The sequence below is a fragment of the Chanodichthys erythropterus genome, chromosome 10 (assembly GCF_024489055.1).
Source record: "Chanodichthys erythropterus isolate Z2021 chromosome 10, ASM2448905v1, whole genome shotgun sequence".
NCBI lineage: Eukaryota > Metazoa > Chordata > Actinopteri > Cypriniformes > Xenocyprididae > Chanodichthys > Chanodichthys erythropterus.
Window position 1 is genome coordinate 20,001,988 of NC_090230.1, and position 26,107 is coordinate 20,028,094.

Below are 26,107 nucleotides of genomic sequence, written 5' to 3' on the forward strand. Positions count from 1 at the left end.
GGGAAAAAAATTCAAGTTTACACTATTACTACTATTATAATATCTATTAAACTACTATAATGTTGAATATTAAGTATAATAATGCAATGGGGGAATATATGTGGGTCCTTATAATGCCAAATGTCTTGTTACCAGTAAAAAGTGGCCTACATTATCTTAAATATATCTAGTCAGTGACAGAGTGCAAACATATTCATCTAAAATAAATCTGTGTTTCAGCTTCAGAATCATGAATATTTTTATTCTGGTGTCACCATTGTCCTGTGCATTGGGTTACCAGCACCAAGTCCAAGTCATTTCCACCCCCAATGTAATACCAAATTTATCATTTTAACCAAGAGTAAATTTTTTTTGTTATCCTTTTACCATGTCTTGGAATATCACAATATCATCGTATAGTGAGTTCAGTATATGATATGTATTGAATCGTGACACCCCAACTTTATATAGATGCACACATACATACATACATAAATATATATACATTTTTTCATGATTCTGAAGCTGAAAATGCCGGAGGCTGCGAGAACCATTATTCTGAATGCAAGAGTCGTCGAGTTTATTTATGTTAAAACAATGTTTAATAAATACAATGTCATTTGAATCTACTCCTCCCCATGCTGGGAACATGAGATGACGTGGACACCTCCCGGGACAGCGTCTGTATGGGATCACGTGTGTTTGTGGGTCCCGACTGCAGAAATCGCTCACAGATCGTGGTCTTAATCGCGCTTAGTGGGGGGGGGGGGGGGGACCCTGCATCTCTCTGACAGAGGGATTTTTTTTCTCCTTAAAAAAAAGGTTGAAAATGTATAAAAAATAATAAAAAAAAAAGAACGAAAATGAATTACTCTTTAGCATTATAAATAAATATTTCTGGTAAATTTTTACATAGTTGAAAGAGAAAACAAAATACATAAGATGTTACAAAAAACAAAGTTTCAAATAACAACAAAAAAAAGATATTATCACATGTCAAATGCACATCATTGTGTATACATAACAGCGTCTGCAGACCAAAGATCATGACATGGGTTATCTGCCAATTAGAAAGCAGACTGTGGGAGGAGTCAAAATAAAGAGCTCTAATAGGCACAGAGAATGAACAGTGTTATTGGCTGAGGGATTTTTCAGTCACAGGTCAACCAGCGCGCGTACAATTCAACATTAACACAAACACATCGAGATTTTTCAAAATGGCCGAAAGAACACTTTGGTCATGACTGTGGCCCCAACACGGATGAAACTGAATGACTGCGCAAATGATGCGAAGCGCAAATTTAGAAAATGACGGCTAGTAGGGTCGCATAACAGTCTACACATTCGTAAGATGATCCCCATGGATGACGACGAATGATTTCGTTTGCTACGCAATTGAAAGAGAACACAGATCCATTTGTCTGCTTTAAGGCTAATATCGAACTAAAAGCACTAAACTTACGTCCCCTCCACCAAATTTTAAAGGCTAACATGAAAATACATTCGAGTTTTTAAGGTTTTCCTTGTCGTTTTTTTTTTCTCAAAGGAAAGCAAAAAGGTCTCGGCGGTGCTAATGCTAGGCATGGCTTCTGTCATTCTACGATTCGACTGTTACGAATTCCCCCCGTTGCCCAGTCTGCGATTTTCAATGGTCGAAACAACTATGAATATTCATGTAGGACCACCGTTTACAAAAGTAATAGTAGTACTTACAGTTATAATAAAAAAAATTCACATGTTTTTTTTCTCGTTTTTCATTCCAGGTGATGCTACAAGGTCTAGCAAACGGCTAAGTATCTCTAAAGTCTTGTCTTACGAATGCAAACAGTCTGTAAAGACAATCACATTTAAGTTTGATTCGGCAATCTCTCTGAGGGAAGTTCGTCAGGTCCATGTCTAGGCCCTCACGAGAGAGATATGACTAGGGCTCTTCAAGTTAGGCCTGTGCTCTGGTCCCTTACGGTAAAGAAAAATATATAATTGCCTTTCTTAACTCCATGCATATTCAGCATTTGGATTTATATAATTTCAGCTCCATCCAATAGGATTCTTCCATTCGGAACTACGGAATATGAAGCAGCCAATCACAGCGATCACTGGCCCATCACTTCTATGACATCGTCATCCGAGCTGCTCCCGCCATTTTCCGCGAGCGAGGTGTGCGTGTCAGGGCGTCTGAATGCTGCCCCCAGCAGGCCGGAGGAAGAGAGGAAATTGGAGGAGTTAGAGGCAGAGGCTGGCGTAGAGGACAGGCCTCTAGGGTGTAGGGATCCTGGGAAGAGTGGCTGGGAAAATGGTACCGGGAAGCTAGAGAGCATGCTTGCCATGCTAGGGTTCATCATGAAGGGTGGGAGCGAGGAGGAAGTGGAGGACGATGAAGAACAGGGCACAGAGGATGAAGAAGAGGCCAGCATTCCAGCGTGGGTGGAGGATGTTGTGTTGGTCGAGCAAGTCGAGGAAAGAGTGCTGTTGGACGGGCCAAGTCCGAGCGGTTCAGTGGGGAACATTGCATGTAGGTCGCCCAGAGCCTGACCGGCTTGCTGTAGAAGGTGCGACCTGCTTCCAAGTGAAGGTGGAGCCATGTGACCCAGGGCACCCAGCAAGGCAGGGTTCAGCCCCATGGGTGTGAACCCGAACCCGCTGCTTAGAGGAAATCCCGGATAACTCCCGGGAGCACCGACTGATGTTGAGGTCCGTTTGCCACCAGGCTGTTTGGATGTCCGACTTTCCAAAAGCTTCCGCTTCAAACTTTGAACATCCATAGATGATGCAATGTCATTGCTGAGCTGCCGGTGCTGGTCAGGGATGCGAACTGGGTGCTGGATGGGTCTGTCCGCTCCCGAGGGTTCGGGTGTTCCTGAAGACGGCAAGTTCTCTACTGCAGGAACTGGTTCTTTGTTGCTATGGAATTCTCGGAGGAGCTCAGGGCTGTCTTGGGGCGAAGGGCGAGGTGGAGCCTCAGGAGTTAAACGTTTCGGCTCTTGAGGAGATGCACGACCATTACTGACAGAATGCAGGGGAGGGCCGGAATCCTCTGTGAGAAAGAAAGAGATTTTGTTAGTGTATGTTGATGTAGACTAATGGGTAAAGATCTGGGATGGTCAATAAAAGATCATATGTTCAATTCCCAGTAAAGGGTTGATCCATCAACAATCAACACTGCGACTTTGATCAAGGTAGAGGTCTATAGACCCACAGAAACCCCATGCAATGAAGTGTGTTACGCGACAAGTTTATAATTACTTAGGCCCTGTTTCCACCTGGTATTAAGATGCGTTTTGGATGATCAGATCACAAATGGACACCATTGTGTAAATGGGGTGTAAAACGTTTTGAGCTTCTCCACTTTCGACCACTTCCAGAGGTAGTAGAAAACACATCTGACCAGATTGCTTTCGTAGTGTAAACACTCATGTGGTTGAATGTGTTCAAACAGCCACTAAAGACCGCCTACTCTCCACCTGTAAACATTATGGGAAGCGCACTAGCCAGACAAGATTTAAACTTTGTCAGCTGAAGACCCAAGTTTGGTTTGAAGACGAAAATGTACCAAGCACAATGTTCTCTCACCTTTCCCAATTTCTTCACGACATTTGGTGTGGTATTGTGGCTATCAGAGCAGAAACGAAAGCTGATGCTCTCTGTATGTTTTTTCCATCATCTCCGGGCGTGTTCATATGTAAATTGCGCAAGCTTATTTTGTCTATTAGCTCAAAAGATCTGAAAAATCCTATACATTTATCTGCCCATAGACCCTCCCCTCAAAATCAGGACAGAAGTGGTTGAAAGTGGACAAAATGTATATGTCTCCCCCTTGTCAACTCGTGATCCGATCAGCCAAAACGCATCTTAATACCAGTTCAACTCAAATCAAGTCACCTTTATTTATATGGCACTTTTTACAAAATTTGAAAAATAAATAGATCTAGCAGTTAAGGCCTTTCTGTATGTAAAAATGCTTTCTTTCCACAAAATGCAAAAAACCTCTAGTTTTGTTTTCTTCCAGCTGCGCTCCATTTTCTGGTTTCTCTCTTAAGGGCCTGAGTGTGCTCGTTGTACCACGGCATTGGTGCAAAAGTGCAATAGAAATATCTTTAATCTGTTATTTTGTTTCTTATGTTTCACCATCTTCTTAGTATCAAGTAAAGGAATGCAAGTTTGGACTTTGAAATCTGACTTTGAAAATTACACTCTAAAAGACTATAAAATGGGGTCTCCAGCATCAAGCTCACGCAAAAAGAATTGGTAAATGACAAATTAGTAAAACACCTCTTGAAGCTGTGGCTCCTCCTTCAGGTGGTCTTGGCTTTCCAGAGCGGATGGCAAATATCCTCCCATCATTGGTCCTAATGTATGTGCCTGCAGTGCAAATGACACAATATGAAGTGAATAAACCTTACCAACAGTACAGTACAGTACAGTACAGTACAGTAAACGCTCTCAATAATTTTCTAAAATGGAGGTACCTTTGGATCCTCGGATAACGTGTATACTCTCCCCTGCACCGATTCGGGCTTGGACATCTGTGCTGCTGTTGGACCCTGGGATTACAATATCTGAAAAGCAAAGACATAAAAACCATGAAGAAACAAACTGAGAGACCTCAAACGTAGCAAGAAGTAGCATGCACTACTACAAGTGAAGGGTCTGTACCGGTGGTGGTGACGACGCGCTGTACGTAAACGCCGGCCTTTTGCAGGTAGTTGACGGGGAATCCTGCGCTTGAACTGGGGACGCCCATGGGTACCTGTCGAGGCATCATGGGAATGGGCGTGGACTGAACTGGCCTCACGCTTGCAACTGGTTTCTCTTCTAAATGAGAGGGGGGCCGCCTAGAAAAAAAAAAGTTTTGGATAAGCAAACACATTTAAGTCCCAAACAAAACAGCATAGCACTATATTGAGGTTTTCCTGCTTTGGACCCACCAGTTCCTCTGGCTGAAAGCAGGGATATTGGTGAGTCTCTGGTCACTAGCTGGGTAGTAATGTGCGTAAGAGGGCCGTTGATACGGCACGGATGCCCGCTTCTCATCTTCATAGCTTTTCTTGGCTGCTCTCTTTTCTGCTTTGGTCAGTTTCAAATCCTTGCGGTCCATCAGGAGAGACTCATGATGAAATGGTTGCTGGTGTGGAAAATGGAGAGATTTTAGTATATGTGACTAAATGACATAGGAAGGAACATCAGCACAATCTAATTAATATTTATGAGCTAAGCCTCCAACATTGTAGGATTTATAATTTGTCTAAAATATTTCGATCTATCACGGTTTGTATAGGTAGAGGTACTCTTAAAGCACAAGGCATTTAAGAGTGGGGATACAGAGCTTCATCAAAAGTGATTTAAAATGGGGTGCCTATATCCTTGCCCCAGTATTTACCAATATATTACTGGACCGTCCAGGAAGGTTATGAAGAAGCAAAAAGCACAAGTCAATTAAAATTCATTAACAAAACTTATACCATAATAGGATCTAAAATATTTAAATTTATAAATGTTTGCAGATTAAAATAAGCATATGTGACTGGAATGCTGCCTTCAGCATCGTAGGATTTAGAATATTCTGGATTAAATTAATTTGGTCAAGTAGCTAGCTAGTGTAAAATTCAGATAGAAATTACCATTGTAGGATTTATAATTAGTCTAGAATACTTCAATTGATAAATTTGTTATGGCATGAAATTCAGACAAAAATGAGCTTATCTGATTAAATGTTCTATGGAGCCACGCTGGTACAACCTAATTAATATTCATAAGCCAATTCCACACCTTAGTATGATTCAGAGTTTTCAAAAAACAGTTGTAAATCAATTAAAACTCATGAGCTACATTTTCACACAGTTTGATTCAGAATTCTTCAAGTAATTACCTTGGTTAAGAGGTTTGGGTAAAACAGACAGGCTTGTTTAATGACGATTTCCATGTCCTCACTAGGGACCAGCCCTGACTGGCTGGCATCAGGCTCCTCCTCTACAAAGTGCAACAGCGACTCCACTTCCTTCCGCGTGAAGGTGAGGACAGGGTTCAAATCGTCCACGACTCGATCTGGCCAACACACAATCATAATGTCAAAACTGTTCAAAGAAAAAAAGCAAGAGACATAAAACACACCTTTCCACCCTCTCTTACCAGACATGCCCTGCTTGGACACCTGACGGTCGTAGATCTTCTTCTCCAGTGTGAAGTCACACACCAGCCTGTAGATATGGCAAGGCTTGTGCTGCCCGTAACGATACACGCGGCAGACGGCCTGAGCGTCGTGACACGGGTTCCAAGAGGCATCGAAAACCACCACGCGATTCGCACCGATCAGATTCACCCCTAAACAGCCAGCCCTGTAAATACAGCAACCTGTTAGTCCTCACCTCATCATTATTTGTGGCATATTGTAACATCCTGCAGGTTCTTCACCTGGTGGACAGCAGGAAGACCCAGGCTTGGTTGTTTGCAGGGTCATTAAACTGGTTGATGAGTCTCTCTCTCTCTGAAGCCGATGTGCTCCCATCCAACCCTGCACAGGAGACATAAACGAGGTGAATTTAGAAAGAATACACACTCTAAACCATGACAAACCTTAGGCACAGTTGATCTACAAGATGCAAAAATTAAAACAAAGCTGAAAATATGGGTCTGTAGAAAATATCATGACAAAAAGTTGGAAAAATAAATAAATAAATAAATAAATAAAAAGACCGATATTTATTATAATAATGATTTTGAAATGTATTGCTAACATATTTAAATTGTTAATTATTTTATTAATATTTCTAAGATATTTGCAGATATTAAATATTATTATTTAATCACAAATTAAATGTAAAATATAATTCTTAAATTATAATTATTAAAAATGTATATTATCTTAAATAAATTGTAATTGTTATTTTAAATTATAGAACACTTATTTCTTTCACACCATACAAATGAGGCCTTAAAAATGCAGCTGGCTTTATATTTTAGGAAGAGGGTCCTTTGCAGGGGATCATTGTATTTGGGGGTGTTTTTTTAGTATCATCATAGCTTTTTGTTAATATTTTGAATTAGATTTTATTTTTATATTTTCTGTTTTCACTATAATTTTAGTTAATGTTTTAGTAATTTTGTTGTGAATTTGTCATTTTTTTAAGCTTTTTTTTTTTTATGTCTGTATAGTTTTTATTTTTAGTTTTAGTTATACTTAGTACTTCAGACTAAATAAAAAAAGAGAAATGTTGCCTTGGCAACTAGCTAAAATAAGTTTATTAACGAAAATGTTTTTTACGATAACCCTAGTATCAAAACGTTTGAACACTCACTGTAGTAATTGATATTCCGGACCCAGTTGTGCGCCCCAGTTTCTGTTTGGATCGGCATGGGCCTCCGACTCAGGAAATCTTCGATAACTGTGAGCGTGGATAAACTCTGACTGCAAGAATCACACACAGATAAATGAGCCAGTGTAAGCATTGACGTAACCATAAAATAACAGCATAACTGACAGTACAGGATGCTGAGGCAGAGATTCCAGATGAAAAGGCAAACATCTGTACACTGTCACACATGGAAAACGCAAACATAGATTTCCCACCTGAACACAAGTATTTTATCTCCTCGACTGACGCTCTCATCAATCAGGTGGAAAAGCAGAACCATCTTGGCCGAGTTCTCCAGAACACCCGTCTGGTAGTTGGTCATGATATCTTTCGCCTAAAACAAATCGATTCAGAAATGACATCACATCCATGAGCTCATTAACATATAACCACCGACATTTACATATCAAATGTTCTACTCTAATTAAAATCTATTCAAAGTTCAGCAGCACTGTTTATTTTAGCAAAATATTATATTATATTATATATCATAAGAAACTAATATTTATGGCTGTCTTATTTTCTTTTCTGCAATTTGATAATATCAAGCCATAAACCATTGCTTTTATTTCAATTAATTGTGTTCCCACAAAAATAAATACATTTCTAAGCTGAAGGTTTTACCCATTCATATGTTATGACTTGGTTGGCCCTCTCCTGTAGGGGGTTCAGGGGTCCCATAGCAGCCATCTTGCTGTTAGCAGGGTCGGACGACTTGCCCTTTATTCCCGGTGCAGAGCAGCGCGTCCCACTGGTGGAGTTGAGGTCATCCAGGTCAAGATCCTGCTCATTGGCCAGATTTTCCTTCTGCAGAGCTTCGTACAAAACATCCGGATGATTCCAGATCTACAAGATGCACAAAAAGGAGTTGTAAGCACATTGACCACTATATAACAACAGAGGTGAGTTTGGGGTCTCTATACCTTGCAGCAAACACAAAAAGCTTTAAGCGGGTTGAGTCCGAGCCATCCGCTGTTTCCCGCCTCCCTGAAGCGGTTCATGAACTCCGTGTACAGCGCCCTCTGCAGGCGAGACAGTCGTACCAGAATCACATGCTCCTCTTTCGGCGGCAGCTGCATCCGGAGAACATCATGGCCTCGTCTGGGAAGGTAGAAAACAGTTTAGCCTAATTTTTGGTCCAATACGAAATATCAAACAAAAATATTTTGAGTGGGAGCCGTAGCCTTGTGGGCAGTTCTCCGATATATAGCGCAACACCACTTTGGGCAACCAGAAGTTCATTCTGTACCTAAACCTCCTTTCGAGTTCAATTTACGTGAGAAGCAAATACTGAAAAAGAATGATTATTCTTAATAATAATAATACTTTTTTTAAAATAAATATTTAATAAGAATTATGTAAATTATTATAAAAGGTTATAACAATAATAAAATGTAATAATAATAATGGAATGAATATTGATTACAATAATAAATAAATACATGTAAACAATAAATATTTTAATATAAACTTACATTAATATTCAATAATAACTATAATATGTAAACAATATTTAACAATAAATAAATGTAAACAAGACTGCATATTGAATAATAATAAATATACATATGGAAACAATAAATCCTTAAGAATAATAATGTAAATGATAATAAATGTAATAAAATGTAAACAATAAATATTCAATAATAAAAAGAACATGTTTCTAATGTAAATGTAAACATTAATATCCAATAATAATAAGTAAATGATATTTAATAATATATAGAAGTAAACAATACATCTTGAATAATAATAAATATATGTAAACAATTTTCAATATTTATAATAGTTATAATACAAATATAAGTACATAATAAATATTTAACAATAAAATGTAATATAATATTACATACTATTACTACTAATAGTAAATAAACAATAAGTATCCATTATTAATAATACATTTTCACAATAAATATAAACAATGATAAATATTAAATAATAACTCACCTCTGCACGAAGCCCTCCAGCAGACTGTGCAGGACGTGACTCCTGTATCTCATGAGCTGGACGTCCTGTGGCGTGCTGTCTATACACTGACCGTTCAGAATGGGCCGTTCGAACATGTTACTAAACTCCTGCCGCGTACCGAGGAAATCGGGCCGGACAAAGTCTACCATGCACCAGTACTCGATCAGGTTGTTTTGCAGCGGGTATCCGGTCAGAACCACCCGTCGCCGTGACCGGATGTTCTTCAGGGCCTGGGAGGTGCTGGCGTGGCAGTTTTTAATACGGTGGCCCTCATCACAAATGACGACATCTGGACCGGGCCGCGACAGCGCTCTTTCAATCCCTGAAGATCACAGACGAGACATGAAATTTCATTATAGACCACAGCCAGAGTAGATGCCATGCCTTTTCCACCCGCGAAACCCCGACAGACCTTTCATGAGCTCTTGCTGACGGTCCTCCTCGTCCAGGTCAATAATCACAGGACCCGCAGGTTTCTTGGTCTTCCTCTTGCGGCCGGTCACAAAGCTCTTTTTGAGCGACAGCAGGCGGTACATCTCATACCCCATTAGCAGCACCCCACCGTCACGAGTCCAGTCCTCCACCACCTTGGCCCGGGCCACTGTGGTTCTGCTCCAGATAAAAAAAGAAATGCATCAACATTTCGGCAGAATTGCAGCGCATTCAACAATACATTTAATCAGTATGTGTGTTCCTTGACGTTGCTAGCAGAACTACAAATAATAATAACACTCAAATCATCATAAAACTTAAAATCATTGACAAGAAAGATGCCAAACATATAGTGAGTGGCTGGAGTGGCGTTCGTACTTGTGCTCATCATTGAGGATGTGAACCTTAAAGGTTCGAGGTAAAACCTGGGCTGGATCTGTGTCGGGGGGAAGGGACTCAGCAGCAGGTAGCCAGAGGTTAAACTCAGCCAGCCAGTTCTGTAGTGTATTCACCTGGAGAAGAAGGGAGACATGAGACACAATCCTCTCTGTAGTATTTAATCTAACCCCTCTGCTTTGGTTTTCGGACACTCACAGGTACAATGGCGAGGACAGTTTTGGCTCCAGTGTGCCGCAGCAGGACGTCAATAAAGGAGATGACCTGTAGGGTTTTGCCCAGACCCATACTGTGAGCCAGAATACAGCCGAAGCCACTGCTGCTCTTATAGCGTTCAAGAGACTCCACCAGGTTATCATACAGAAAACGAATACCACCGATCTGACAGAGAAAGCAAGAGACATCGCAAATGGGTTCCATGTCTGACTAAAATGAAAAGTTACTGAACAAAAAGCTAATTTCATGGCAAATGTGTGTATACCTGGTGTGGTTTAACAGCGCTGGCGAGCTGCGGGGCGAGGAACAGGTCCTCCTCTTCTCCGGGGTGGTTGATATTGACCAGCACCCTTCCCTGGGCGTCTGGTTGATTGAGGGCGTCGTTCACATGAGACCCGCTACTCTCCTCCACCCCGGGAGTGATGGAGCGATCTTCATTGTTGTCCTCCTCACTGCTTATCCGCATGGCATCTTCATCACCTGAACTCAACTCAATCACATCTGGAGCAGAAGAACAGAAATGAACATCAAGACACCTAAACCTCTTCTATATATACTGAATATATATACAGTTCAAAATGGCTTTTTAAAATACTATATTATTAAAAATGTATTTTATTTACATAATTATTATTAAACATTACATAATATATTTTAAATATAAAAATTCTGTTATTTACATATATATTTTTGCTAGTATTATTATAAATTATTAAACATTATTAAAATAATAAAATGCTGTATATAATGTAAGCTATACATTAAAAAATAATTTATAAATATTTTTTTTTCAAATATTATATTAAATATTTATTTTATCATTTTACATGTATTATAAAATATTTACATATATTGTTATTTTAATTAATAATTGCATACAATAAATGTTCTATATAAAATGTATTATTTCACATACATACTGCTATTATCAGTACTAATTAAACTTTTATTATAAAATTATAATGTTTGTAAATTGTATATATACACACACACACACGTTATATATATATATATATATATATAAATAATGTAAGCATTAGCAATATATAATAATATTAATAATAATAATAATAATGTTAAAACCATGTTTAATAATAATAAAATGGAATAATAAAAATTTAAGATTTTCTTTAAAAATATTTAGCATATTTATCATTTAAATATAACAAAAAATAATAATGTAATTAATATAAATAATAATATTGTTTTATATTACAGTGTGTTTATGTTGAGTTTACCATCTCTAAAGGCAGGCAGCTGAGGGGGTGGGGCTTCTTTAGCCTCGCCCTCATCTCCGCTGCTGTCCAGACAGATCACTTCCTGTTTGGGACCCGGCACTGCAGTGGATAGATCTGACAACAGCGACACTTAATAAATAACTAAACTAATTAAAGGATTAGCTCGCCCAAAAAAGAAAATTCTGTCATTAATTACTCTCTCATGTCGTTCCCATAAGACCTTTGTTCATCTTCGGAACACAAAGGTACTAAAGACATCATTAGAAAAGTCGACGTGACTGCAGGGGTTCAACCTTAATTTTATGAACAAAAAAATACTTTTTATGCATAAAAACAAAACAAAAAAGGACTTTATTCAACAATCTGTGTCATTCTCTTGTTGTTTACGTCCAGCACTTCCAGGTTCTACGTCACAACGCCGACTCATTATTGGCCGGCTCCTGCATCAGCATCACACGCATGCGTCGTGCTGCTCATGTGATCAGCTTTGGCCAATACTGATTCGGCATTCTGAGGTAGAACCTGGAAGCGCTGGAGGCAAAAATATTCTTGTAGCTTTATAAAATTAAGGTTGAACCACTGCTTTAACGATGTCTTTACTACCTTTCTAGACCTTGAAAGTGGTGGTTAAATTGCTGTCTATTGATGATTCAGAAAGCTCTCGGATTTCATCAAAAATATCTTAATTTAAGTTCCGAAGACAAACTAAGCTCTTAAGGGTGTGGAACGACCTGAGGGTGAGTCATTAATGACAGAATTTTTATTTTTGGGTGAACTAACCCTTTAACTAATCACATTACAAACAGCTGAGGAGGAGGAGCGGGACGCATAGGTGAGTCTCACCTGCATGAAGCGGGAAGTCTTTCCGCTGCTGTTCAAGACGTCGCCGTCTCTCAAGCTCCTCCTGCTGGGCGGCTTTGGTTCCCGCTTCCAGCTGGTGCTCCGTAAGGAGCTTCCTGCAAGCCGGAGGGGAGAGATGAAATTAGCAGGAAGATAAATGATTGTTATCACAAGTGTGACGGTGATCAACAAACATGCAGGGCAGGTTATGGACCAATGAGATTTCAGTGTGGGCGAACTCCTGTTGTGTGATGCCTATTGTGCCTGGTTGGCACTAAAAAATGTTTTAATGATAACTTATAAACCTTTAAAGACAGCCCTTCCGTGAGCTTCGAGGTTGTTAATCGATGGTATATGCTTTTGTTGAGGCCATCATTTCAACTTATTTTTTAAAATAACTGTATTTAACTGTGGAATTTGCGATGAAAAACTACCCATGATGCTGTACAAAGAATTCCACCAATCAGAGAGTTGTGGTGAGCAAATTGCACTAAAAGATCTCTTTAGCTCCGCCCACTCTCATTAAGCAGCGAGTTGGTTTCGCAACGCTGTCAAAATACTTAAATATTTTTAGATATTTATAAATATTTTGCAATATACTTAAAATATATTGTTCTTATAAATATAATCAACAACTTTCAAAGAATAATTTTATAATTAACTATTGTTTTAATTTGATTATGTAATTCTCAATGCTTCATGGGATTGTAGTTCTTTCCCTCACTTATGCCATCAAGTACAGTCTTGTACTTCTTGGCAGGTTTTAACCTTTTTCTTTTCTTTTCTCTTGTGATTCACCTTGTAGCTGGTTTTTAACTAAAAATAAAGGTTCTTTTTTGGCATCGATAGTTCCATGAACATCCATAGAACCTTTTAATTGCACAAAAGGTTCTTTATAGTGGATAACAGTTCTTTACATTATTAAAATGTTCTTCACACAAAGGAAACGTTCTTTGGGGAACCAAAAATGTTTCTTCTATGACATCTGTGTGAAAACCCCCTTTTGGAACCTTTAAAAGTGTATGAGAAAAAAATAAATGGGAAAGACATACTTTCGGAAACCACCAGCGCTAAAAAAGTAGGTGGGATGTAATGCACACTATTAGTAAATCAAGCTCAATACCGAATGTTCCTCCTCAAGTGAGCAGGTTTAGAGGTTTTGGACTTCTTCTTGGTGTTGCTGTTGGCAGACGTGTTGCTGCGGCTGTCCGGGCTGGAAGCGGGTTGAGAGCCGGGCTGTGATGACGTCCGTGAGGTGGACGAGGGTTGGGAGGGCGGCCGGGACGAGCAGTCAGGGCTGGAGTCTCTAGACATAGGTGAGGTAGGTGCCGGGCTGGTCGGATCTCTTTGATCCTCGGCCTCCAGGCTCTCCAGCTGGTCTGTTGAGAGGAAATACCAAGCGATCAATAATTCATTTACAGCCAGAAAGCCAAGTGCACACATTAGTGATGATAATGCCAGACAAGCCTGATGCTTTCAACCGCATGTAAATGTCTACAAGAGTTTTTTAAGATTATGAAATCTGGTTGCATTATGCACATAAGGAGAATCTTTACAGATTTTCTTCTCTCAAATCTCAAACATGCACACATTACAAGATATTAGGGCTAAAAATATAGATTTCTCGAATTTTAATCGATTATCAGTTTTAGGAACCAATATAGATTCTTAAATACCAAGAATCGATCTTTTAATCTATACAAAATAAGATTATCTGTATGGTTGTGGTATGTTTTCAAAGACACGCTACACAGGCAGTCATGTTGTTGCCACGCTTCCACAAGCCGTTCCTCCAAACCCGCTGTCCAATGGATCCTTATTATTATTTTCAAAACTTCTCTTTTGCCTCCGTCTCCTTGTAGACTAGTCTCTCAGTGGCTATTGTGAAAGTACAGACGTAATCATAATCATCCCAATTTAAAATCCTAAATACCAAACATGTTTGATATTATCGGGGCAGCCCCAATGTGTCGGTGAGCAGATTGGGAAAATTTGATCTGTAAACACCTCACATTACCAGATAATCTAGGCAAAACATCGGAACCACGCAAGGTTCTGAATAATTTTTCCTCAGATTGTCGGGAGGGGTAAATTAGGGATAAATCGGCCTAAAACTCCCGGCTTTAATTAATGTAAGCTCAAACTCAAAAAGGTATTTGCTTTATAAAATAATGGTTATGAATTGAAAAGACGCTCACCGCCTGCATCTTCCTCATCATCCCCGTCATTCTCTCCATCCTCTTCCTCCTCCATCTCCTCTTCCTCCTCGCTGTTAAGGCTGGGCTCCAGGTCGCTCCCTGAGATCGCCTCTTCTGACATGGCGTCCCCTGGGTCTCCAAGAGCATTACTTACACATCTTCATTCAGACCACCTGAACAACAAACACATGTGATATTATTAGACAATACCCTTCAAAAGTTTGGGGAATGTACAATTAAAAAATTATACTTTTATATTCAGCAAGGAAGCATTAAATTTATCAAAAGTGAGTTATAACGATACAAAAGATTTTAACTGCAAATAGATTCCTTAGAATAGAACTTTCTATTCATTAAAGAATCCTGGGGGGAAAAAGTATCTTGATTTCCACAAAAATATTAAGCAGCAAAGCTGTTTTTAACATTAGCAATAATAAGAAATGTGTCTTTAGCATCAAATCATCATATTAGAATGATTTCTGAAGGATCATGTGACACTGAGGACTGGAGTAATGATGCTGAAAATTCAGCTTTGAATCACAGAAATAAATTATATTTTAAAATATATTAAAATAGAAAACAATTATTTTAAATTGTAATAATATTTTACAATGTTATTGTTATTACAGTTTTAATGCAGCCTTGGTGAGCAGAAGAGACTTTCAAACTTTTAAATAGTAGTGTATATTTCAACATTTTGATATCACCATCTGCAAACAAAAACATAACTGTTGTGAATATTCTCCATTTATTAACTCCTTGCCGTAAAAAATACACTCTGATAGTAACTTACAATTTCTAATTTAAATTTGTTTCTGACTGAATTAAGAAAATACTGTGTATTTAAATGCTTGCAGCCGAGTACAAATCAATGATCAGTTTTAATTTTTAGCAATGCATTTCTTACATTTGCTATAAGGTTAATAAATTAATTCTGTTTTATTCACACTTTTTGTTGTTCAGCAAAAGTATTGATTTCTTTAATAAAGAAAATTTGCAACAAGCTAGAAATTATACAGCTATGAAGTCATTCTAAAAAAATCATAAACGTACTGGAAAGCAAAGTGAAAGAACACATTCCTACTGATGCTTTCAAGACTATTACAAGTCATTCTTGTTCTTCCACACAACATAAAATCAACAAAATTTGCAACAAAAACATGTCAGAAACGTTTAGGCGTAAAAAACGGACAAACAAGATCAGTGAATGTAAAAAAATTACAGTAAGCAGAACTGCTTCGGTTCATTCTATCGGTATTAAGCATTGAACGAGGAATAAAACAACAAAATGGTCACATGCTACACTTGATGGTTCACTTTCAGCTAAACTAGTGAATGAAAGCCAAAAAAAAAAATTAAACTACACAAAGTTAACACAGAACTCAGGGTTGTGTAAGTCACTTTAAACTGGCCGATTCTCAGCTACAATCAAACATCAGAGCAAAATTGCGACTCACAAAAAGCGCAGTTCAGGAACAGGAGAACAAAGAGCAACCAAAGAACTCCAATCAAAAAATGTGTTGAGAGAAGAAACAGAAAGAACCAGAAGTAAAAAAAACAGAAGGGAGCGAGAGATTCAGGCCTGCTTACATAAGAAGGGTTATATAAGAGAAGGCTGCGTTTCCCAGCCAGTGCGTGGTGTGAATGTAGGCCACGCTGCCCATGACACACTGACACATTCACACAGTACAGCACAGCCTGTTCCACAACAACCGCTCCACCTGCACCTTCAGACCGATCGCACAACACTCACACACACTATTTATATGGCCTCTTTTATTTATATGTGTCATATATAACACTTTATTATACACTCTACAACACAATAAAGTATTTTATAGTGTTATAATTAGCCTATATTTATTTATAACACTTTATTATACAATAAAACATAAGTATTTATATATCAAATCATACACTATTATACAATAAAATATATGATATAAATGTAAAAACCTGTTTTTAGGTTATATATATATATATATATATATATATAAAAATAAAGAGCAGCTTTGACATTCTGCAAAACATCTTCATTTGTGTCCCACAAAAGGCAGACAGTCATATGGTTTGGAAATGTCATGAGGAAGAGTAAATTGGGAAAAAATGGAACTGGCGCTGCGTTCGTTCCGTAAGTAAAATAGGGAACGCGTAGGACATACAGCGTAAGCTTTTTGAGGAATACGAAAGTGTGGTTTTGGTGGAAGCACGTGCAAGGCGATCATTTGTATATTAAATATATATATTTACATTTTTTTTTTTTTGAAAATGACAGCTCGTTTTGCTAGATAAGACCCTTATTCCTCGTCTGGTATTGTTTAAAGCCCTTTGAAGCTGCACTGAAACTGTAATTTTGACCTTCAACCGTTTGGAGACCATTGAAGTCCACTATAAGGAGAATAATCCTGGAATGTTTTCATCAAAAACCTTAATTTCTTTTTGACTGATGAAAGAAAGACCTCTTGGATGACATGGGGGTGAGTAAATGATCAGGAAAATCTTATTTGAAAGTGGACTAATCCTTTAATTCTGAAATACAATGAGTTTAAATCAAACCAGATGTTGGATTCACACCTAATTACACACAAAGCCCACCATTACAAACCCACTGACCTCGCCTCGAACGGTGTAATTTACATAGAAACCGAGCAAAGAAACCAAATCAAACATGCTTCCTTAAAAAGCTCTTAAATCCATCTTTTCCATCATGGGAATGAAAGTGTGTAAAATGAAACCGCTCGTGAAGATTATTCTGCACCTGCCGCTGTCATCATATAAAACCACAAACCCGCATCACATTTCATTACACTAGGAGTATATTAAGCTGTTTTGATATTACATGTCATACAAATATGTTTCAAAGCGCTTTCGTGGACTGAAGTGAATGAGGCACATTTACATAACTGTACCTGGTGACCAGCAGCGCCGATAACCGATGAACAACCAGCCTGAAAACTCACCTAACATCCACATTATGAGCGCAAAACCACGTTAGGCTGAAATATTTAATTGTTTTGTATTGTATAATACGCGTTCTGTGTGAAACACAACATTATTTCAAGCCTAACGAGCGCGCTAGCTGTTAGCGCGTTAGCACGAGCGCGCGATGCTCTCTTTTGTTGACGTTAGCATCCGCGCTAACTCTGCTCAAATATAACTACTAAAACACATTATGGCCTCCGAAACAAGCTTGTTCGGTGTTAAAGGAGTATCTTACCTTTTTACTCCCTTTTTAGGATCCCTCGGTTGTGCTGTGATTCATTAAATTATTAATATTAATTTTTGTAATACTCACTGATTCTTTTATTTTAACTATCAATTGTGCACGAGCACCGACCTCAAACGCCCGCCGAGGCGCACAGACTGAGGCTAGTAGTTCCGCTCTTCATACGGTCCGGGGGGCTGAATGTCATTGAGTGTTTCATAATCACTTAGAGGGTTGCATAAAAGTAAATACAACAAGGTGGCGTGTTGTGTAAATGCCTAGAATAATCCATCTGGATGACTTACAAAAGGAAGTTTAAGACAAGACTGTCAGTCACAGACAGTGTCACTTTACTTTCAGAGGGGGGAAAAAAGGGAAGACTTTCAGTGGGAAGCCTGTACTTTCATTTATTTGTCATTTTGGCATGCATTTTTCACACATTTTTGATGTTTTGAATAGTATATTCAATTATTGCATACATATAAGACAGTAAGCCTATAGGTTATATATCATGACCTTTTATATGTAAATAGATGATACTTATTATATAACTTATTATATAATGAGCATGATAGGCTGTTATATGTTATAAAACAGCAATGTTTCTGGAAAGGTTTTTAGATGCCGAACATATCCAAGCTAGATGATGCCTGTATCATTATAAATTAAAATATATTATTTGTAATGTATTTGTAAAGTTACATTTTTGTATTCAAAATATTTTGAAATAATGCATTAAAATATTCTTATGTAATTTAAAATATGGTTTATGATACATAAGACGTACAATATTTAATTGTGATAAAATAAGCTATATATATCATTATATATTTCATGTGCATGTTATATAATTTATTATATAATTAGGAAATATTTAATAGCATGTTATAAAACAGCAATGTTTCTGGAAAGGTTGTGTGGATGGCAAAAACTTTATTGATAATGCCTGTATTATTATAAATTAAAATAAATTATTTGTAATGTATTTGTAAAGTTTCATTTTTGTATTCAAGATCATTTTAAATAATGCATTAAAATATTCTTATGTAATTTAAAATATTGTTTATGATACATAAGACGTAATATATTGTATTGTGATGAAATAAGCTATATATCATTATATATTTTATGTGCATGTTATATAATTTATTCTATAATTAGGAAATATTTAAAAGTATTTTTATAAAACAGCAATGTTTAGGAAACGGTTGTGTAAATACTTAAAATATGATGGCTTTTTACTTAAGCCTGTATCATTATAAATATTATATTATATAATTATAAAATAATATAATTAATCATGTAATAATATGCTTTGATTGATGTAGGCCTATCATATAATAATATACTTTCATTAATGGTATTATTCTTTTTTTACTTATTGTATTTATTGCATTTTAGCACGTATCTTTATAATGTTTTTCTATTTTAAATATTGTAAATAAAATATACTTATAGAATTTAAAATATTATTTATGATAAATAATACGTAACATTTTATTGTGATAAAATACGCAATCATTATATATTTGTGTGTATGTTATATAATTTATTACATAATTAGGAAATATTTAATAGCATGTTATAAAACAGCAATATTTCTGGAAAGGTTGTGTAGATGGCAAACACTTTATTGATAATGCCTGTATCATTATAAATTAAAATATATTATTTGTAATGTATTTGTACAGCAACATTTTTGTATTCAAAATAATTTATTATATTTTAAATAATGCATTAAAATGTTCTTATATAATTTAAATATTATTGTTTTTGATACATAAGACATAAAATATTGTATTGTGATCAAATAAGCTATATATCATTATATATTTTATGTGCAGGTTATATAATTTATTGTGTAATTAGGAAATGTTTTAAAAGTTATGTTTTAAAAGGTTGTGTAATTACTTAAAATATGATATGCTTTTACTTAAGCTTGTATCATTATAAATATTATATTATATAATTATAAAATAATATAAATAATCATGTAATAATTAATGTATCATATTTATGGATACAAAGCCTGTATTCATCTTTCATTATAACTATTTTTCATTTGCATTTTAGCCTCTGTTACTGTAAATATTATATTATTTTGTAATTATTGTAATAATATACTTTCATTAATGGCCTCATTCTTTTTTTTAACTTATTGTAATTTTTGCATCTTGATAATGTTTTTTACATTTTAAATATTGTATAAAAATATTCTTATATAATCTAAAATATTATTGTTTATGACATATAGTAAATATATAATGTTTTTAATGTAAAACAAATTGGTTATATTTCATGATATATATTTAAAGTGTATTTTATGTAACTCATTATGTAATTAGGGAGCATTTATGGCATGTTATGAAACAGCAATACTTTCACAAAGGTTTCTTATTGTGCAAATCCCAAGAAATATATATATTATAAGGCTATACTAAACTATATACATATACATACGTATTACATAATATTATGAATGCATGGAATTTTCCTTGACCATACTGTCTACTGCAAATCACTTATTGAAATATCTTTGCTGAAAGGTTTTTAAACTAATAATTATGTAATGCTTAAGGAATATATCCCGCATTAACTGTTTAGGTTGAGATATAGCAAATTCACATACAAGTACACTGGGGGAAATAACAATAAAGGAGTAAATAAGCTGTTACGAAACTAGCACTATTTTAATGTCATTCATGTAAGCTTAACTTCACAGCACAGCGCCATCCAGCGCTTCTTCACTGAATTACACTACTGACTCACGGCGCAGCGCAATGACGTCAATTACAGTCGACGGCGCTGCTCTTTATTGTGTTTACTAGCCGTCGAGATCGTCTAAAGATGGATTAAATATGTACTAGCAAATTATTTGAGCAGTTCTTTATAATATTATGGACTGGTCGACGATTTAGCGGAGTTTTGGTGACTCTGATTTCTGCAAAAATGAACAAAGGTTGGCTTGAGTTAGAAAGTGACCCGGGTGAGTCTCTAAATCAACATGTATCCATTTAATATATAGTTATATAGTCATTATCTCATTTAATATATAATATAGAGTTATGTTGTTAATTATTTAGCAATTATTGTTTTATTATTTATAAAATGTGCTGCAAGTTAATATGTCAGCTCTCTATATATAGTAGAACAGTAGTGAATTCAATGCATATGGAAATTCATAACACTCATAATGTCTCATATTACCATTATTATACTGGCTGTTTTGTCTTGTGCTCTTTCAGGGTTGTTCACACTCTTGGTGGAGGACTTTGGTGAGTTGATCTGAATGGCACCCACATGCAAACAAGATTTATTGCTTTTATGGTGTCAATTACGGTCTAATTAATGAGTGTTTGAATGTGATTAAAATATGTATTGATAAAACATAGAGTGTTGTTAATGTTAAATGCGTTTGGATAAATGAATGAATGTTTTGTGTTTTTGGACACAGGTGTGAAGGGCGTTCAGGTGGAGGAGATCTATGATCTTCAGAGCAAATGTCAAAGGTGGACTTATCAAACACTTTTACTTTTCGTTATTATTAAATTTGTATATTTGTCATTTTATAATAATAGTGATTTTGTAATAATAATAATTTAAATAACATTCATGATAATATTTTTGTATACATGTGATATATACACTCACCGGCTACTTGGTTACACCTTGCTGGTACAAAGTTGCCTTCAGAACTGCCTTAATTCTTCATGGCATAGATATAGAAAGGTGCTGGAGACACTGCTCAGAGATTATAGCTAATATATTGACATGACAGCATCAGTAGAATTTGTCGGCTGCACATCCATGATGCGAATCTCCCGTTCCAGCACATCCCAAAGGTGCTCTGTTGGACTGAGATCTGGTGACTATGGAGTCAGTTTCAGTGTAGTGTATATAGTGTTCAGTACAGTATAACTCATTGTCATGTTCCAGAAACCAGTTTGAGATTATTTGAGATATTTTGTGACATGGCGTGTTATCCTGCTGCAAGTAGTCATCCGAAGATGTGCACACTGTGGTCATATAGGGATGGACATGGTCAGTAACAATACTCAGGAAGTCTGTGGCATAAATGAAGCTCATTTGGTACTAAGAGGCCCAAAGAGTGTCAAGAAAATATCCAACACACCATTGCACCAGCAGCACTGCTGAAACAAGGCAGGATGGATCCATGCTTTCATGTTGTTTACGCCAAATTCTGACTCTACCATCTGAATGTCGCAGCAGAAATCGAGGCAATGTTTTTCCAATGTTCAATTGTCCAGTTTTGATTAGCCTGTGTGAATTGTAGCCTCAGTTTGACTGGAGTGTCACCGATGTGTCTTCAGCTCATCTGCTTCAAGGTTGGATGCATTGTGTGTTCAGAGATACTCTTTTGCAAACCTTGAGTGATTATTCGAGTTACTGTTGCCTTTTGTTGGGGGATTAACAGTATAGGACCCTTGAGACCAGATATGTTGAATAAAGTCAGAGTTTGCAGTTTCATCAGCAGAAGCCAGCTTCAAGTCTCACAGGGAGCTCGTAGGTACATTCACATTTCCACAACAATTATACTCTAACAGAGTCTACTAACTACGTCATTACTTCAGGTTGAATGATTGTGTTTGTCTAAGAAAAATAGACAAATTTGGTAATCTTCCACACATGGACAGATAGTCCGAAGCATATCTCCATTCGTCAGGATGCTGATGAGGGGACCCTGGATTTAGGTACTGGATGTCCCTTTGGGTTCATAACATGGAGTCTGCTGGTCTCAAGCAGAATGCCAGTTGTTCACCAGTAACAAGGGACCTGCACAAAACACTTTGCGAACATACACAGATAAACGTGATTCACAGCTTCTTCAAGGCTGAAGTTGATCTGAGCTCTTTCCCAAAACATACTGAGAAACTTTCCCAAAACATACTGATAACACGTTCTTTTCTCTCAGTGAGAGGTACAGACAATATTCAAACTTATTTTCTAGTGTTTGAAAAGGAAAATAAATGCTTTACCATTTGTTGAAGAAGTCATTCAAATAATTTAACACAAAATATATATATTGATTAATAACTTTAAAAGATATATATTGAAGCGTTAGTGGATTCCAGAATCCACTCCTTGACTTTCAATCAGCTCGAACCAGTCTGGCCATTCTCCTCTGACCTCTGGCATCAACAAGGCATTTTTACCCACTGGATATTTTCTCATTTTCGGACCATTCTATGTAAACCCTAGAGATGGTTTTGCGTGGAAATCCCAGTAGATCAGCAGTTTCTGAAATACTCAGAGAACAACTATTGAACATTCAGTGTCACTTAGGCAAGGCAAGGCAATTTTATTTGTATAGCACATTTCATACACAATGGTAATTCAAAGTGCTTTACATAAAGAAGAATAATAAAAATAGAACAAAAGGAATAGAAATAACAGTAAAAACAGAGAATTTTGCTATCTGGATGGATGAGCTAGGAAGTCTTAGGGAGTTTTGTTGTTGTTGTTGTTGTTGTCCTCCATCAGAGTGGATCTAAACAGATCTATCCATCAGAGCAGATCTAAATGGATCTTCCTCACACGACAGGACCGCTACCTGTTAAGGCACTTCAAAGTGATAAACACAGTTTCAATCTCCCCTTTTGCCAAGACACCTCAAACTGCACCACACAGATCTAATCCCCCTTATATCCCCCTTATATCTTATCTCATAAATATCTTATCTATGCAACGCAGTTCAATCACTTAAATCAACTTCCTTCCCCATTCTGATGCTCAGTTTGAACTACAGGAGATCGTCTTGACCATCTATACATGCCTACATACACGCATATATATATATATATATATATATATACTTTTTTTTTTGTTCTGAAACTGTTCTGTTTCTTTTTCTTCTCCTCAGTCCTGTGTATGGCTTCATCTTCCTCTTTAAGTGGATCGAGGAGCGAAGATCTCGGCGTAAAGTCTCCACGCTGGTGGACGAAACCTCCGTTATCGATGACGAGATTGTTAACGACATGTTTTTTGCTCACCAAGTGAGTCCGTATTGATTTAGTTCATTATTTTTGTCCATAAACTGATAACATTAGCCTTGCAACATACAGTGCTCAGCGTAAAAATTACACCTCCTTTGAAAAGTAATATTTCTTAATGAACACAAAAACAATTTCCAAAACGTTGACAAGACTAAGATTTATATAACATCTGTTTAACTTATAACATGAAAGTAAGGTTAATAATATAACTTGGAGAACAAAATTTTCAGTTTTACTCAAATTAGGGTGATGCAAAAATGAGTACACCTCACTGAAAGTCTCTGGAGCAAAGCTAAATTTTAGACTACAAATGTCTAATTTAACAAGAATTCAACCACAGGTCAGTCTAATTATTCATTACACAGGTGTCCAGCAGACAGTTGACTATAAAAGGGTGTTAAAACCCCTTCCCATTTCATGCTGTCAGCAATGGCACCACATGGAAGAGAAATGTCACAAGAGAAAGAAAATAATTTCTTTACACCAGAAAGTTGAAGGCTACAAGAAGATCAGCAAAGCCTTATTTATCAGTCAGAATACTGTCGCAAAAGTGTAAAAAATCTTTTAAAAAGATGGAACTGCAACCATCTCACAGAGACGTCCAGGTCGTCCACGGAAGTTAACACCTCGACAGGAGCGTCTTCTGATGAGAAGTGTTGAAGAAAATCGGCATGCAAGTTCACTGCAGTTATCTAAAGAAGTAGAAAGCCAAACTGGGGTGACTATTTCCTGTGATTTATGAAGAAGAACAGGGTGAAAGTCATTCAGTGTGTCCTGATCTGAACCCAAGCAAACACCTAAGGGGGAATTCTGAAAAGACGCGTTGAGCATCACTCTCCTTCCAGCATCCGGTCTCTAAAAGAGGTCATTGAAGAATGGAAAAAGATAGATTTTGCAGGATGTCGCTAACTTGTTCATTCCATGCCTAGAATACTTGGTGCTGTCATTAAAAACCATGGAGGCCATACAAAGTACTAGATGTAGTAGTTTTTGTTGTGGGATGTACTCATTTTTGCATCATCCTAATTTGAAGTTTTTCAGTAAAACTGAAAAATGTGTAATCTAAGTTATATTATTATCCTTACTTTAATGTTAGAAGTTAAACAGATACTATATAAAATTTAGTCTTGTCAGTATTTTGGAAATAGTTTTTGTGTTCATTGAGATATTGTTTAAAATGTTACTTTTCAAAGGGGGTGTACTCATTTACGCTGAGCACTGTATATCTGCCGTTGTTCTATTGTCTGTTTGTGGATTGTTGTGTGCAGTTGATACCAAACTCCTGTGCTACTCACGCTCTTCTGAGTGTGCTTCTGAACTGCAGCGGCGTGGAGCTGGGAAACACTCTGAGTCGCATGAAGGCTTTCACCAAGGGCTTCAGTCCTGAGGTCAGTTACACACATAAAGACAATGTTTAGACTCGTCTTAAGTCATGCTTAAAATGTCAGTGCACTCTAACAAAATAACATAAGCACATGTTTGCATCTTCTCAGTGCCTGTGTTTTAAAGCACATCTGTATTTTTTGGTTTTCTTAGAGTAAAGGTTACGCCATTGGAAATGCCCCTGAGCTGGCGAAAGCACACAACAGCCATGCCAGGTAGGGTCAGCTTTAATATTACTCTTTCCCGCCAACATATATATATATATAAGTAGATTTTGCACAAACAATCGTAGTTGTGGTCTCAATCTGTTGTTTTGTACTTGTTTTTGTGTTGTTTCCATGGAGACCGGAGCCGCGGCACCTGCCGGAGAAACAGAACGGAATCAGCGCCGTGCGAACGATGGAAGCGTTTCACTTCGTCAGTTACGTGCCAATCAAAGACCGGCTGTTTGAACTGGATGGGCTGAAGGCGTATCCAATCGACCACGGTGAGGGCTTAAACTCACAAAAGACAGTTTTACTGACAGTCCGATGAAGGTCTAGGTCATAATAATCTGTCTGTCTCTCTCAGGGCCGTGGGGTGAAGACGAAGAGTGGACCGATAAAGCCAGACGGGTCATAATGGAGCGAATAGGACTGGCCACTGCTGGGTAAGAGCCAGACTGATCAATATTCACATCTGTGGCCAACAGGATGAGGAAATGATATATAGAACATCAAGAATATTGCAGTATTTTAGTGCACATTTTATTCGGCTCTTTTCTCTTTCATGCCATTTTTGGACATACTGTATTTTACATTAAAACATTTTGAATCTTTTACATGGCAACAGCTGGTTTCTTTGACTTAAAAACATCCCTTTAATCAATTTTATTTATATATATATA

At 36.9% G+C, this 26,107-nt stretch overlaps 2 protein-coding genes across 4 annotated transcripts in view; one reads left to right on the forward strand and one right to left on the reverse strand.

Annotated features, from left to right (window-relative positions):
- On the reverse strand, positions 1–17,995 carry rad54l2 (RAD54 like 2). Its single transcript, XM_067396436.1, has 22 exons — positions 17,837–17,995; positions 14,620–14,792; positions 13,545–13,800; positions 12,425–12,537; positions 11,582–11,695; positions 10,609–10,844; positions 10,326–10,508; positions 10,110–10,243; positions 9,712–9,908; positions 9,279–9,621; positions 8,252–8,429; positions 7,953–8,174; positions 7,544–7,662; positions 7,272–7,381; positions 6,388–6,487; positions 6,106–6,311; positions 5,846–6,021; positions 4,905–5,101; positions 4,633–4,811; positions 4,446–4,535; positions 4,249–4,338; positions 1–3,013 (listed from the first exon to the last, which is right to left on the reverse strand). Exons 2-22 carry the CDS (start codon positions 14,738–14,740, stop codon positions 2,073–2,075), a joined length of 4,305 nt encoding a protein of 1,434 aa, XP_067252537.1. The 5' UTR covers positions 14,741–14,792; positions 17,837–17,995; the 3' UTR covers positions 1–2,072.
- The window catches only part of bap1 (BRCA1 associated deubiquitinase 1), a 12,947-nt gene continuing 3,786 nt past the window's right edge, over positions 16,947–26,107 (forward strand). For 2 of the 3 annotated variants that reach the window (XM_067396438.1, XM_067396437.1), the window contains exons 1-8: positions 20,602–20,810; positions 21,070–21,099; positions 21,279–21,333; positions 23,706–23,838; positions 25,107–25,226; positions 25,375–25,436; positions 25,566–25,708; positions 25,792–25,870. In XM_067396438.1, coding sequence (XP_067252539.1) covers positions 20,774–20,810; positions 21,070–21,099; positions 21,279–21,333; positions 23,706–23,838; positions 25,107–25,226; positions 25,375–25,436; positions 25,566–25,708; positions 25,792–25,870 — 659 coding nt within the window. In that variant the 5' untranslated portion in view covers positions 20,602–20,773. Of the gene's footprint in view, positions 17,097–20,601; positions 20,811–21,069; positions 21,100–21,278; positions 21,334–23,705; positions 23,839–25,106; positions 25,227–25,374; positions 25,437–25,565; positions 25,709–25,791; positions 25,871–26,107 lie in introns of those variants that run through there. The other variant, XM_067396440.1, reaches the window with a different exon arrangement.

What these genes read in the sequence shown, in the direction of transcription:
- rad54l2 (XM_067396436.1), bottom strand. Translation starts at nt 14,740, where the DNA reads ATGTCAGAAGAGGCGATCTCAGGGAGCGACCTGGAGCCCAGCCTTAAC. An exon ending in CTGTCCTCGCCATTGTACCT is followed by an intron (nt 10,244 to 10,325) that starts GTGAGTGTCCGA and finishes CTTCTTCTCCAG; the next exon opens with GTGAATACACTACAGAACTG. An exon ending in TCAGCAAGAGCTCATGAAAG is followed by an intron (nt 9,622 to 9,711) that starts GTCTGTCGGGGT and finishes TGTGATCTTCAG; the next exon opens with GGATTGAAAGAGCGCTGTCG.